The sequence below is a fragment of the Camelus dromedarius genome, chromosome 13 (genome assembly GCF_036321535.1).
Source record: "Camelus dromedarius isolate mCamDro1 chromosome 13, mCamDro1.pat, whole genome shotgun sequence".
Classification (NCBI taxonomy): Eukaryota; Metazoa; Chordata; class Mammalia; order Artiodactyla; family Camelidae; genus Camelus; species Camelus dromedarius.
In genome coordinates, this window is record NC_087448.1 from 63,191,748 (window position 1) to 63,206,977 (window position 15,230).

Here is a 15,230-nt window from a genome sequence, read left to right on the forward strand (position 1 = left end):
TTATTCATCGTGTAACTGAAAAATGTGTTTCTTATTGTGTGTCACTATCAGTAGTTTCAAAAATCCTGCAGTAGCGGGAAGAACAGACACAGAAGCATGTCAGTACCCTTCGGGACCCTGCGATAACTGTGTGCACAGAGTGCTAAAGGAGATGGGTGTTTTTTTCTTTTGTCTCTGTTTTATTTTTGTTTTTTATTCCTTTGGTTTTTGTTTGTTTGTTTTGGTTCAATCAACCTAAATATTGCAAAATTTCCCTGAACTGTTTGCCTTTTTTTCCAAGAGTTTACCACATTTTCATATGCCTTGGTTGGGTTGTAAATATCTTTTTGCCCAGAGCTAGTATAATAAACTCTTAGAGCCTAGCAGACAGGGGCGGGCTTTCCATCCCCAGACCGCAGTGCCCAGGTTGGCATCTTTTCTAAACCAACATAAAGAAGTCCTTATCCCCCCAGTATGTGGTTTGCTAGGATCAGTAACCAAGTTTGGGCTCGCTTTAGAGAGCTCATTGGAGCCAACACTAAATATTGTAGTTTCTATTTTAAAATATCTATATTTTCTTTAAAAACATATCCTTTTGCCTTCTCAGAAACTATTTGCTAAAAGGCTTTTTCAGAATGCTTACTTAATATCAACTTCTCCTCACCAGCTTCCTGAAATGCGACGTGTCACCGTACCTGATATTTAAATGGCACAGATGTCAGGGTTTATTGTCTCAATCACAGGGGAAGAACAAGTAGCAGATGCTACAAAGAAAGTATATTTTTGAATTGTCATCCTAGAGTCTTGCTTTTTTCCATTTGCTCAACTTTTAAACTCTTTCACTAAAGTTTTCTACCACTCTTTAAAAACTCGAAGCCGATTTCCCACTGTGCTCCCAGAGCTGTGGAAGTCTCCGTGAGTGCAATGGTTTTCTACTTTCTTCCACCTGCTACTTGAAAGTTCGAATTTATCACTTATAAGGTCCAACTCACGTGAATCTAGATTTTCAAGGAAGAAGCAAGAATGGGAAGATCCCACATTTATTGACTGAGCATCTGTTTGTTTGTTTTTTTCCCTTAAAAACAATATTTTGCAAAGTTCAGAGAAGTTAAGGTGGATGCCAGATGCGTAAAAGGATAGATCAGCAGTACAGGCGGTGCACGAGCGACTGAACGAACACTGGAACATTACAAACAAACAGATGCTCCTCAGTGAGCGATGAGGAAATGCATTACTTCATTTAATCCCCTCAGCAAACCTAAGTGGCAGGGCCTATTTTTGGTCCCTTTTTATAAATGATAGAAACTTACTTTGGACAGATAAGCAACTTGCATTCAGTCACCTAAGTCTAACTGGTACCACTAGCACTTGGAACCAGGTCTTAGAACCAGATGCCAAAGTAAAATAAAATCAAGTTAAATTAATTGAATTAACAACAACAAAATATTGAGCGTTACTGTGTGCTTGGCATTGGGGAGAATATAAATATGAATAAAACGCAGAGACACAGGCCCTGTTCTTGATGAGCTTACTTACAACAGTTGAGAGTGGGTGCTTGTGAATGAGTTTAAGTTAGCATTATAATAAGTGCTACAATAAAGAGCTAAACCAGATGTTGTAGGAGCTCAGGGGGAAGTACAGTCTTCGTCTGGGGGCCGTCAGGAAAGGCTTCCAAAGAGGCACATGAGCTGAGTACCCCAGAATGGTCAGGGACCAGGGAAGGACGGTCTCAGCAGTGGGGACCATGAATACCCTTTAGGCTCTTAATCCTGTGACAGAGCCTGATGTTGGGGCACAGTTGACAGGGAACAGAATGCAGGCAAATTAGGAGGAACAGCTGAAATAAGAAAAGTACATTGCAATCGGGTTGAAGGAGCTTTGAACGCCATACTAAATACTTAGGGAGGCTAAGAGAAACTGAAGGCTTCTAAGCTGGGAAATTCTATGACCGTATTTGGATTACACCGTGGAAAGCTGTTTAGATGGGGAAGGTGCCGGAGACAAGATTCTGGCCAGGGTTTTACTGTAATAGACCCAGAGAGGTGCCAAGGGCCTGCACTAGGGAATGGGAATGAAGATATGAATGAGCAGATCAGAGAATCATTTCAGAGTTGGGTCTTGGTAATGTGCATGGTGAGGAGGAGGAAGGAGTCGATGATTCAGTTCATCCCAGAAGGAAATTATTTATATGTCAAGGTCTATGCTGGGCTGGAGGGATTTGCAAAGATAAACAAGGCCATCTCTGGCCTCAGGGAACCCAGACTCTCCTCTCTCAGGGGCTACAAATTCAGGCAGAACCCAGACAAGCAAGATAACTGTGTGAGGTGCAGTGTATATGGCAGGGCAAAGCCATGGGGCCCCAGCACCCAGACACATGTGTCCTGCCGAAGGCACTCCAGAATTGATTAAAAACAAGACGGCTGGCCCCGCAGCTCAGGCTGGACTGGACTCTCCTCCACTGGGGTCTCTAGAACAGCTCCCAAGTTTCTACTTCCAGAAATTCAGAGATAATTTTGCTGTTAATGTATACAGGGAACATATGATAAGCATCAAGTTTGGGAGACCAAGAAGTGTGAGCTTCGAGGTATACTGACTCCGAGGTTCCGAAGAGAGGAGCTGGAGTATATGGTCCCTGGGCTCCGTGAAAAGGTTTCAGGAAAGAAGTGCCTTTTATGGCAGGATTAAGTTTCTGTGTGAAAAGGGAAACTGCAGGTGTCTTATATTTAGCCTGATAGTCAGATGGTAATTACATCCTCTTTGTAATCAGTCAGGGAAGCTTCTTAGAGAGGAAGGAAGGAAAACTAAAGGGAGAGAGCTTGGCAGGTTGAGAAGGGATCCTCCAGCCAGTAGGAAGGAAGAGGGTGCGCAGGACAGTCAGAGGGTGGAGGGACCCTGCAAAGGTGCCCAGGGAGGAGAAAGGAAAAAGGGAGGAGAGAGGAAAAGGAGGCGGGGGTCCCGTGCCCATGCTGACCTCGATCGCAGTCGCCATCCCAGCCACCTCTAAGCGCGCCTTCTCCCTGATGTCTTACAGGGTGACGACTCCGATGAGGAAGACCTCTGCCTCAGCAACAAATGGACTTTCCAAAGAACCAGCCGCCGGTGGTCTCGCGTGGACGACCTCCACGCACTCTTTCCCGGAGGGGACAGAAACGGGTCGTCGGGAGACATTAGGATGAGAAACACGACCAGCAGTGAAAGCGTCCTCACCGACCTGAGCGAGCCCGAGGTCTGCTCCATTCACAGCGAAAGCAGCGGAGGCAGCGACGGCCGTGGCCAGCCGGGCGGCCAGGGCGCCGGCCGGGAGGGGTTCGACTGCCCCGGGCGGCCCTGCGCCGACGGCCCGGCCATGCTGGATGCGGCGCTGGGCGGCGGCAGCCTCCTGCAGTCCCCCAGAGACCTTCTCCACTACCCTCTCCACCCAAAGAATGAGAAGCCCGCCAGGACCAGAGCCAAATCATTTCTGAAGCGCATGGAAACGCTGCGAGGGAAAGGATCGCAGGGAAGGCATAAGGGGTCGGGGCGGACCGGGGGCCTGGTGATCAGCGGGCCGGTGCTGCAGCAGGAGCCCGAGTCCTTCAAGGCCATGCAGTGCGTCCAAATCCCAAATGGCCATCTCCAGAGCTCGTCCCCCGACGCCAGCAAAAAAGGGCTCTCGGGCTCCAGCAAATGGAGTGGGGAGAGCAGCCCGTCGGAAAACAGCAGTAGTGGGGTGAGCACGCCTGGCCTGAAGGAACGGAGGTGCCAGGAGGCCCACAAGCGCGGGGGCATGTACTTAGAAGACCTGGATGTGCTGGCGGGGACAGCACTGCGGGACGCAGGTGACCAAAACCACCACGCACAGGAGTTTCATTCCCAAGAGAACTTGGTGGTGCATATTCCCAAGGATCACAAGCCAGGAACGTTCCCCAAGGCGCTCTCTATCGAAAGCCTCTCGCCAATGGACAATAGCAGTGAGGTTAACTGGAGGACTGGGAGCATCTCCCTGGGCAGACAGCCGGGCCCAGGGGCCAGGGAGCCCAGGCTCATGGCGTCCTGCCACAGAGCCAGTCGAGTTAGCATCTACGACAACGTCCCCGGCTCCCACCTGTACGCCAGCACCGGAGACCTTTTGGACTTGGAGAAGGACGATCTCTTCCCTCACTTGGATGACATTCTGCATCATGTCAACGGGCTCCAGGAGGTAGTGGATGACTGGTCAAAAAACGTGTTGCCTGAGCTGCAGACACAAAATGCCCTGGCTGGAGAAGCTGGCTTCTGCCCATTCACATCTCCCAATCAGATCACCTTAGAGTTCGAAGGCAACTCTGTCTCCGAAGGTCGGACGACTCCGAGTGATATGGAAAGAGATGGAGCGTCTCTTAATGAGTCCGAGGCCACCGGGGTCAGAGAAAGGAGGGACTCTGGAGTAGGGGCCTCTCTGACCAGGCCAAACAGGTTGGTGGCATGACTTTGTGAAATGATGTTTAATCTATTTAGTAATAATTATGGTCTGTTTACTTAGCAAACATTTATAGAGCACCTTCTAAATACTTGACACCGTTCTAAGTGATGTACATGGTGGGGAATTATTTGAACACTAGTGTGTCTTTTGTACAGATATTGTGGTGATTGAATCCATGTTAACTCACATTCATTAATTCAATCTTGGCTTTATTCAAAAAAACTTTTCGAATTTCTTATGTGCAGAGCACTGTGCTGGGTGCCGTCAGGCATCACTGACAACCAGGCCTAGTGCCTGTTCACAGATGCTTCCCATGACCTTGCAAAACGTCTCTACCCCAACTTTTAAACTTTATAAAAATTCTATGAGAAACTTCTGAGATCTAAGGTGTATACTTCATAAGTTTACACTGGCTTTAAAATGCCGATTAGAAATACGTAAAAGCAGTTTTACAAAGACCCTTTCAGAAGCACCTGAGACAAACGGCCCTGGAAGGGCCTAACCAGTAGGAACAGTCCCGTCTGCACCGCTGGGTTGTCGCTGAGGCGGTGATGGGGCTCACGGATGTGTCATCACTTCACCAGTGTTTCCTCCATGCCTGCCACCTGCAGGTTCCATCTCAACACCAAGTGAGAGTCGGAGCGTGGAGACAGGATGGCAGTGTGACAGTATTTTACAGTTCCCAAATGTCTGAGGTCTCGCTCACTTTCTCTCTCTCTCTCTCTCTCTCTCTGTCTCTGCCACACACACACACAGTCTCAGCTGCTTTCAACACTTTGGGAACAAATTTCAGAATAAATCAACAAATAAAACTTATTATTTTCACTTTCTTAAGCCTCCTAGTGAAACAGATAATGACTTTTCCCAAATTTATCAGACTTGGGAAAAATAGCTTCTTATGTTGATTCTGTGCATTTGTGTCTTCTGTTCCATGGGCTTTGTGATTTTCTTGGCTCAGAAACTATTTTGATTAGCTCCTTAAAAGTTAGTAACATCCAGTGTTTTCCGATAACGCATCCCCTTTGTGACTGGCTTCTCTGACGGTCTTTCCGGCAAAGGCGACTCCGGTGGAACAGCTTCCAGCTCTCACACCAGCCTCAGGCGTCCACGGCGTCGCCCCACATCAGCAGCCAGACGGCCGGCCAGCTGAACCTGCTCCAGCGCTTCTCGCTGCTCCGCCTCACGGCCATCATGGAGAAGCACTCGCTGCCCAACAAGCACGGCTGGGCCTGGTGCGTAGCCCCGCCCCCGGGAGGGGGCGTCGGTCCCGGGGCTCGGTGCACGTTGCCAATGCCTCCGTGTTTACTTCCCCGTTTCTGAAGAATTCGTTCGTTGCCTTCACTGCCCAATCTCCTGAGACGAATGTCCAGAGTGCTGCCTTACTGCCCGCCCTGGGTGTGCTGGAGCCTGCAGGAAGCTCGCCTTATTTGTAGCTCTCTGTCGGCTTCCAGGGAAAGCAGTCAGGCTCCAAGAAGGGAAAAAGACAAGTAAAGGGTCATTAGTTGTGAACAGAGACCTTAAAAATAAACTTGCCAGTAAGTAATTCTGGCAGTTTGCAAAGAAACCTCTGTTCCTCGTACCTTCTGGCCCAATGCAGAGCTCAACACTGAGAGCATTGCTTCATTCAGAGAGCACTGAATTCCTCACGTACATTTCTGCTTTTATTTCATTGGCAAATAAAAACAAGAATATGCACTAAACCTTTGGAATAGGAAGTGACAAAAGCATATCTTGCTTGCAACTTGAATGTGAACCTATTTTAGATGATTTGGTGGATTTGGAAAAATATAAAATGTGTCATTAATTACCCCGTGTTATACGTTATGCATACGGAAGAATCAGCAATGCTTTCATAAAAATATTTTAGCAAGTTATAAACTGCATGGTTAAATCAACATGTGCTTGTGTATTAAAATTTCCTTTAAAGGGTAGAGCCAGTTCTAGAAAAGTCAGGACATAGTCAAGGAATGTGTTTTATCTTCTCTCCCCTCCCTTCTCTCCCAACTCCAACCACATTTCTTCTTCTTGATGTATTTTTTCAATTTGTCTTGTTTTTTTCTTGTTGGGGATTTTTAAGTGTTCATCACTTGAGAAGTGTGTCCATCACAATTCAATTGGAAAGTCGAACACTTGACTTGAAAACAGGGCCATAAATCCATTCTGCTAACGTGAATCATGCCTTTTAATAGTCAGAGGCCCGGCAGAGGCCCGGGGCGCACGCAGAGGCCCAGGGCACACGCAGCACTTCCGTGTAACAGGATTAATCGAGGGAGAAATGTTGGATTCCCCCGTGCCTGTGAGATATTCCAACAAAAACTCGGCTTCCCTCTTGCTTTCACAGCCTCTCCCCACAGTGTGCTCCACGAGGCGTGCATGACCTGGTTTCTGTGAATTCTAGGGCAGTTCCAAAGTTCATGAAGAGGATGAAAGTTCCCGATTACAGAGACAAGGCTGTCTTTGGCGTTCCTCTCATCGTTCACGTCCAGAGAACGGGGCAGCCCCTGCCGCAGAGTATCCAGCAGGCACTGAGGTACCTCCGCAGCAACTGCCTGGATCAGGTAGGGGCGTAACTCCCAGGCACAGGCGGGGGTGTGTGCAGTGCCAGGCAGAGCCAGATCTGTCGGGGACCAGATAAGACGTGCCTCTCCAAAAATAAAGGGCACTGTGATCTTTGTAGGTCAATATTTAGTTTGTCGAGCTCTGTCAGGATGTTTCCTCATTGGCGACTTGAAGGGTACCCTGGAGTGACTGCAGAAAGTGAATGTTAAAACTTTCTACCTGTGATGGCTAATTTGTGTTCCCCAGAAACTGGGAGTTAAGCTATATACTGTGTTTCCTTTCTAATTATTGTCTCAATGCCACCACTGATTTCACAGCATTCTTTTACCCCTGTTTTATTTATTTTTTAAACTATCTAGGTCTTTATATCTCCCTTTATTAATTTTTTTTTGAAATAGCACCATGACCGGGAAAACATTCAGCAAAAAGAAATTTATTTAGATCTTTTTTAAGTACGTAAGTATGAAAATAATATCAGCTGAATTAAATTTTCCCTCATCTTGTGGAGTTGATTAAAAAGCTCAAGCTAAACAAAATACTTGGAGATCATTTTCTGTCTCCAGGACTGGGGGACCAGCACAATGGTGGGCTGTGACTGGCCCAGAGTACAGCCCATCCTGTAATTAACCAGGCCAAGCCTTTGCTCCCCTGAATTAACACTCATTAGTTTCTCTATTAGACATTCTGTCCCAAATAAAAGCCGTGTTTCCGCTTGATAAATTGCAACCTTGAGTAGCGGGGGTATTTTTAGGCAACTATTCTATAATGGCTTTTGTTCCTCATACTCTTTAAAACCATGTGAAGAATCAATGCCCATCTATGATTATTTGCACTTTTCATTGATTTACCCTTGGCCTTGGGCTCAGTGGACAGGAATGAGCTAAGCTACGTGAACTCATGAGCTGATGCTCGTCTCTACCCTGTGCTAAGATCACACTTAGAATCAGGATGGTCTCCTGATGAATCAGATACCAGTTTTCAGTGGAGAAGAATAAAAGTAATTTCATTTGATGCTATCGTTGATTGAACTAAATATATTGTTCCCTTTTCCCTTCCCACTCCTGGTTTAGATAATACCCCTACATGTATGTTTTCATATTTAGATGTGATGCTGAGGGTAAGAGTGGTTGCTCTTCTGACAGCTTCTTTGCTTGAGAACTGGCCTTGGTGGCCTGCCTATTATATCTCAGAAAGAAGGGCAACAGACCACTTGTCAAAAACTAACAGTGCTCATCTTTGGCAGATGCCCCAACATTAACTGACTTGTGAAAAACATCAGTAGAGCAATCCAATGAATCTGGTTACTTAAGCGTTAGTTTTTTATTTATTTATGTTTTTAATTTTAAAACTTATATCAAAAGCACACATTAATCAAAGGTAGATGATCTATAGGTATTTTACTGAGAAAACTTTTTGGAGAGGTGGGCTCAGTGACTCTTTGGAAATACCCACTCCAGTTAATCTCTTTTGCAAGCCTAAAAGTACTACAACCGTGCCCTTTGACATGGGACCTTGTGGCTCTAATTGTACTTCTCTTGGTTTGTTAGTAGACCCAAGATTGTGTTTTGTGGAGGGTAGCCTTTTATTCAGACGTTTGTCCAAGCTTCTCCGTCTTCGTAAGTGTATATGCGACTCATCTCCCCTCTCAGCTGATTCTCTTAGAGTCTTTGTCTTTGCCTTTTACCAAGCATGGAAAATATTCTGTTCCAAGCATTCTAATGAATGGCCAGTTAATGCTTATCAGCACAAGCTCTTGAGAGAAAACAGTGTTTGCTCAGGAATGCCTAGTCAGTGCTGTCCTCCTATGCCATTACTTCCATAATAATTACCTTCCTTTAGTGCCCAGCGTGTTTCAGGGATCATGTAAGTGTTCTGCGTCCGTTGCCTCATTTAATCCCATATCCACCCTGGTCAGGGTGAGCCCCCAGCTGGCAGTGGTGGAATGAACACCTGCTGGAAAATCTGCCTCCAGAGTCCAAGTTTTTAATCACCGCCCTCCACTGCCACACGTTAGAATTGCTTGTCCCGGGTGTATGGGGTGGGTCAGGCCATCTCCAGCACTGAGGGACACTCTGATAAGTGGCCCTAAACAAGTCGCTGATGGGCCCGCTGTCAGGATTTTGTTGATGATGTCCATCATTTTATCATGTAGTGTCTTTTCTGTAAGAATGAAAGGATTTTTTCTCTGGCCCCAGCACCTGAAAGCACTGTTGTTTTTGGATAACTGCTCTGTGTCTTATATTCGGTACACCAGACTCATTCAGCTGGATATGTTTTCCTCTCTATTGGCTGCTAGAATTACTGAAGCCAAATGCATGTTCTGTCCATAGTAAATATATATGATTTTTTGACATGACTTTTATGTAGGAACCTCATTCCTAGTTGCCACTATCCTTTTCTATCTTTATTTTCCTTTTGCTCTGATTTCTCATCTATTAGCTTTAATTTAATTGCATCTTACTGTATTTTATAGATCACTGTAAGTCACCTTGAATTCTTTCTTGAACAAGGTTGGGTATAAATGGGTAGTAATACACTGCTCCACTCACCACGTAGTCTTTATGTGGAAAGGAAACCAATCATGCCCCCTGTGGATTCTGAATAATGTGTATCACCAGCATTACCACTGTTATTGGGTCCAGGCTCCTGTCTGAAGCAAAAGCCATATGAACAGAGAGAAGGCTAGTGGGCACCAAAGCCTCCTCCAGCCCTACTCGCTGGCTTATTCCCAGTCTCCACTTCAGGTCTAGAACTACGTTTTAAATCTGGAAGAACGCCACACTGAAAAACAGTGTGCTGGCTAAGCTTTACAGGAAAGACTCATTTCATGGACATGAATATGGACTTGGGGTTAACAGACACATTCTACTATATATAAGGTAGTAAACAGCAAGGCCCTACTGTACAGCACAGGGAACTATATTCACTATCTTGTAATAACTAACCTATAATGGAAAAGAATGTGAAAAATAATATATATATGTATGTATATGAAACTGAATCACTTTACTGTACACCTGAAACTAACACAACATTGTAAATCAACTGTACTTCAATTTTTTAAAAAAATACTGATTCTAAATGTAACCACAATGGACAAGGCAACCCTTCTCTTGCCTCTGTCAAAAGAAAGACTCTGTAAGATGTCCAAGGGGCTTGAGGCACTGCACACCCGCAGGGCCTCCACCTTGTAGCCCCACCCCTTCATCAGCACAGAGTGTGGGGAGCATGCAGGGGCCCCCTCTCTGGTCTCTGCAAAGAAGGAAGGCAGTAACAGAAAGGAACAAGGGAAAACTAGAAAAACGTACTAAGAATTGAAGAAAGTCAGGCTCACGAGGAAGACTGTCCTAGAGATTTAAGAGTGAACTTCAGCAAATAAAAGCTAATGAATCAGAAAAGAAAGAGGGACATGAATAACACAGAAGGAGCGGACACACACCAGACGAGTGTTCTTCCTTTGCCAACAGCACCACCTTTGAACTGAGGACTCAGGTCTGCACAGGATCTTGAGCTCTCAGCCCCAGGGTCACGTAAGACCAGGGGTCTCAGAATACCCCACGTCTAAACCACTTTGACTGGCTTCTCTGCTGCCTCCCTTCACGTGGTGCCCTCGAACCCCCACCCAAGACTGTCCCAAGGCTCAGCCCCCATCCCAGGGAGGGAGGCTTCCTGCGATGAGTCCAGCCCCTTTCCCCCGTGCTGAGTGTTCTTCTCAAACGCCAGCATTGAGCACAGACAGCTGAAGACAGCCCGACCTTGCCCTGAAACAGGGCCACCGTTTCACCTCCTACACCCCCAAGTGCAGAACGGCTTGTACACGATGAAACACAGTGTGTCCGTTTTCGCCCTGGCAGCCGGCTGTGGCTGAAATAAAGGCGTTCAGCCTTCAATTATGAACGTTTGCATTCAGACACAGCAGTGTGTGAGAGGAGCCGGGCTTTGCTGGCTGAGCTTTTATTTCTGCCCTAAATCAGCTGCACGGAAGGATAGGTTATTCCCAGCTCCTGGTGAATATGAAGTCACTGCCGTGCGAGGCTAAACCTGCAAGGCTCCAAATAAGAACCTGCCACATACTGTTCTAGGGACCTTCCTCCGGAAGAAAACCAACCTTTCTTCATTAGCGGAGCGCATTTATTTCTAAAGAGGAAATGCAAGCCCTGATACACGTCATTAAGTGCTGAAAGGATTCGCATCGACAGGATGCCGAGGAGATTTAATATTATTTAGATGAAATTTGAATTCTAATGCAGCTCTCATGCCCAGCCTCTCCTTCTAATGCTGCAGTAAGTTTTAAAAGCCCAATTATGCTGGGAAGACACTTCATACTCAATACAAGTGTCCTCAAGCCACTGCCTGTTCCATCTCTTTCCCCGCTGCCGACCTGGGATAAGATGAGTGATGCTCCGGGGCCCATCTTTTTAAATTATACCTAAGTCCTTGCTTTTTGAAAGCTGGGTTTTTGGGTGGAAGACAAAGAAGAAAGGAAAGCTAGTCCAAAGGGACACTCATCCCTCATCCTTTTACCTTTCTAATGAGAGATTCTGTGCCAGAGGGGGTGTTGGCGCCACGGTCACAAGTACCCGAGCAGGCCCTGCTGGGTCATTTGTGGGGCCTCGTGCAAAATGAGATCTCGTGTATATAGATTATTGAGGCTTTCCAAACGTTACGCGCAGAGCATTAAGCCAAGTGTGGGGCCCCGTGTGGCAGCCCAGGTCACCCGCCCACCACTGACAGACGCGGAAGCAGATGAAAGCCGTTTCTCACATCCTTTGACTTCCTCACAATGAAACTGAAGGTTCTGGGGCTGCCTCCCACCGGCTGCGATGACAACAGTGCCCTTAAAAGAAATGGACTTTAAAATGGTTTCTTCAGTCCTCCACCTTTTACTTAGGGGAAAAAAAATTAGCTAAAAATGCAGATTTTATCACTGCTTTGAAAGCTTTTTGAAGCAAACATGCTGAATGGCAATCACGTGTGCCCCCACTTGGTTGTTCTGGGGGGGTGGGTAGGATCAGCTCTTCTCTCTGGACCCAGGACCTCTCCTTCATTAGAAGAAGCGTCTACTTACTATGTCCAAGGAGCTTTCCCCTGCAAGGAACAGAGGCCCCTTCCCCAAACGGCTTAAGCACTCAGAAATTCCTGTGCTCACATAACAAGAAGGCAGGAAGTAGCGTGGTTCCAGGGTTAGTCCTTATATCAGTTCGGTGACATTTTTGAAGACTGGGGTTCTCACCACCTCTCCCTTCTGCCATCCTCAGCTCCTGGATCTGGAATCTGATTTCAGACCACCTTTTATTAGTCTGAGGGAAAAATTTCCTTTGGCTCTGCCAACAAAAATCCACAGAACCCACAGATATTTCCCACGTCCCTTGGAAGATAAGGGTGGGACGGGAAGGTTATTGTCAGAATCCGAGGCAGAACAAATAAATACCTGACAACCCTCTGGACATCCTGTGAGATCTAAGTTAGAACAAGCAGCTCGGAGCCTGCAGCTGGAGAGCTCCAGACATGTGTAAAATAATTAAAATAACAATATTTGCTGAAACTAGAAAGAAACTTGGAAAGAGAACAGTGCAAAGAAAACGTCGCTGGGATGTGTGTGCCTGCACATCACTGTGCGTCCAGAATTAAAGCCAGTAAGACACAGCTGACAAGAGAGGGATCTGGTTCTGCGATGTGCACAAAAGCACCGTCTGCTTTGTTCTTACAGAACCCGATCAATAGTTCTCCGCCGGTAACAAAAGTAATTGCAGGGATTCTCAAATGGAATAATACCAGCTCACACGAGGGTAACTGTGTGTGAGTCACACTGAGGAGCTCACCTCTGGGGCACTTGGCTCCTGAGAACGCCCGTGCAGCCCAGCGCTGTGTCAGGGTCCACCCAGCCTCAGTCGCACTGCGATAATCGCTCATTGGACATCTTGGATTTTCCCTTTGACAGCACATGCTTCCTCCTCATGCCTTTTGATGAAATTTAGAGTAGTTGCCAGGAGAGAAATGTTCTTTAGATTCTTCTTGGCAACGTTCTGCATTTTCTAGACATTCCAAACTTCAAGAATAAAAAAGCAGTTAATGTTTTAAGTGACACTGCGCGCAAATACCCTGCTCTGTGGAATTAGGGTGGTAAGCCTTGGAATGCAAAGAAGTATTGTTAAGGATCCTGTCTGTACTGCCACAGAAAGTAGCAGTGCGTGATTGCCCCTGCGATCCACAGCTGACGCATACAAAACCCTAGCATTCTCTAATTGCTTGGAATTCTTCCCTTGCTGTTACTGCAATTTAAAAGAATTCAGGCTGCTCTCTGTTTATAGCAACAACCGAGAGAGCTCTCCTCGGGCACCTGAACTTGGGCCGGGAACAGCTGGGCACACGGGGCAGGCAGGGGGCGTGTGTCCAGGTGTCAGGAGGAGGAGCGGCGCCGGCTCCAGAGGGCGCTGCCCCCCTCTGACCACTGCGGCTGCGCCACCGTGCTGCGTGGAAGGGGGCCAAGCAGTGCGCCCCCTCGAAATGGAAGAGTGGAGGCTGAGCGCTGAAGGACCGAGTTTTGAGCAACTCGACGTCCCGCAGGCATTTAAAAATAGCAGACGTACTAATTCACTCTAAGCCTGGGCTCCCAGAGAAGCTCGGTTCGTTTCGGATGGTGGCAGGTCCACAGTGGGGCGAGCCCGAGCCGGACCCGGAAATCACTGCGGGAACCTCCCTCCTCTAGGGCGCTGCTCCCCCTTGATTGTGCCTTCCCAGGGGCAATTCCCACGGCGCCTCGTTGCTGCATTTATCTGTCAAGCAGAGGCAGAGCCTAAGCCTAAGGATGGAAAAGGCACAGGACGATGTCTTGAAGTCTGCAGAAAAGGCACTCGGGATTCCCTCTCACCAGGGCCCTAGCTTATACGCATGATAACTAACCCCGCGGAGTAGCAAGTGCCCGGCATCTCCGAGGCACATACCGGGCGAGTGCCACAGGGAATCCAAGAAGCACAAGCGTGTGAGACTTTCAGGCAAAATACCTGCTTATGATATTACTCTGTTCATGAGCATAGTCCCTATAAAGCTGTCCCTCAGAGGGGCACTGGATGTGGTTACTCGTCTGGGATCCACCAAACCTTCCATTGACCGAACCTTCTCAAAACCCCCATTCAAGTGTGAGCACGAGAGGGTGGGAATTTTGTCCCATCTGCTCACTAATGACTCCTAGCAAGTCTAAGTCTGCTTGATTATAGGGGGTACTTAATCACTTCTTGTTAAATAAATGAATAAAATAATAACGTCTACCGTGTTACAAGGCTTGACAGGTTACAAAGCACGATCACATGTATTTTCTCAAGAGCCCTGTAAGGGGCAGGGATGTTACTTTTATTTTCATTTTGTGGGAGAGGAAGTCCGTGTTCACCTGCTGCCAAAGCAGCTAGATTAGTCATTTACAATTTACTAGCTCGGATACAGCTCCAACCCATGGAGTCCTGTCCCCTTGCCTTCTCATCACCCCCAAGGTGCTTGCCGCAGGAAGAAAACGTCTGGGGCAGAGGCGGCCTCACTGACATGTCCCTGTGGCTTGTTTCAGGTGGGTCTTTTTCGAAAATCAGGCGTGAAGTCGCGAATCCATGCCTTACGTCAGATGAATGAGAGCTTCCCCGAGAACGTCAGCTACGAGGACCAGTCCGCTTACGACGTGGCCGATATGGTGAAACAGTTCTTCCGGGACCTCCCCGAGCCGCTCTTCACCAACAAGCTCAGCGAGACCTTCCTCCACATCTATCAGTGTAAGTGCGGGCCACGCAGGTCAGTGTTCTCAAGCACATCTGTCAGCCTGAGAAACAGCTGTCGATGGAATTTTAGTTATACGAGTACTACACGAATCCGTAAAGAGATACATGAAAGTTACACTTCTAGCTCCTCTCCAGAAGTAAGCTCTGCTCGCGGTTTGCTGTGGAGATCTCCAGGCTATGTTTTGTGCACTTGAAAATAACCTCTTGACTCCAAAACCGTCCTTCTCAATAGGGTTCTGTGTAAGTTGTAAAACTAACTTTCACCGGGCTTTTAATAAATTTAAAATGAAAAGGAAAAACAATAGAATATATTTTCCATCTAGATTTATTTAAAAGAAAGCATTTCCTTGGGATATATGAAATCCAAAAGTGTTAAAATGACTAGAAATAAAAGGCAAATGTATTTTAATAAAATGTATTTTAATTGGTGAAAAGTAAGCAAAACAAAACAAGTCTTAAGTTTAATTCAACTAATTTATGTTTTCACT

General features: G+C 46.8%; 1 protein-coding gene across 9 annotated transcripts in view; it reads left to right on the forward strand.

The window, feature by feature from the left end:
• The window catches only part of STARD13 (StAR related lipid transfer domain containing 13), a 455,772-nt gene that overhangs the window by 427,059 nt on the left and 13,483 nt on the right, over positions 1 to 15,230 (forward strand). For 7 of the 9 annotated variants that reach the window (XM_064493212.1, XM_064493214.1, XM_064493213.1 and 4 more), the window contains 4 exons: positions 3,011 to 4,413; positions 5,479 to 5,652; positions 6,762 to 6,978; positions 14,538 to 14,736. In XM_064493212.1, the coding sequence (XP_064349282.1) occupies positions 3,011 to 4,413; positions 5,479 to 5,652; positions 6,762 to 6,978; positions 14,538 to 14,736 (1,993 nt within the window). The remainder of the gene's footprint in view (positions 1 to 3,010; positions 4,414 to 5,478; positions 5,653 to 6,761; positions 6,979 to 14,537; positions 14,737 to 15,230) is intronic. The other 2 variants (XM_031465864.2, XM_064493211.1) reach the window with 1 other exon arrangement.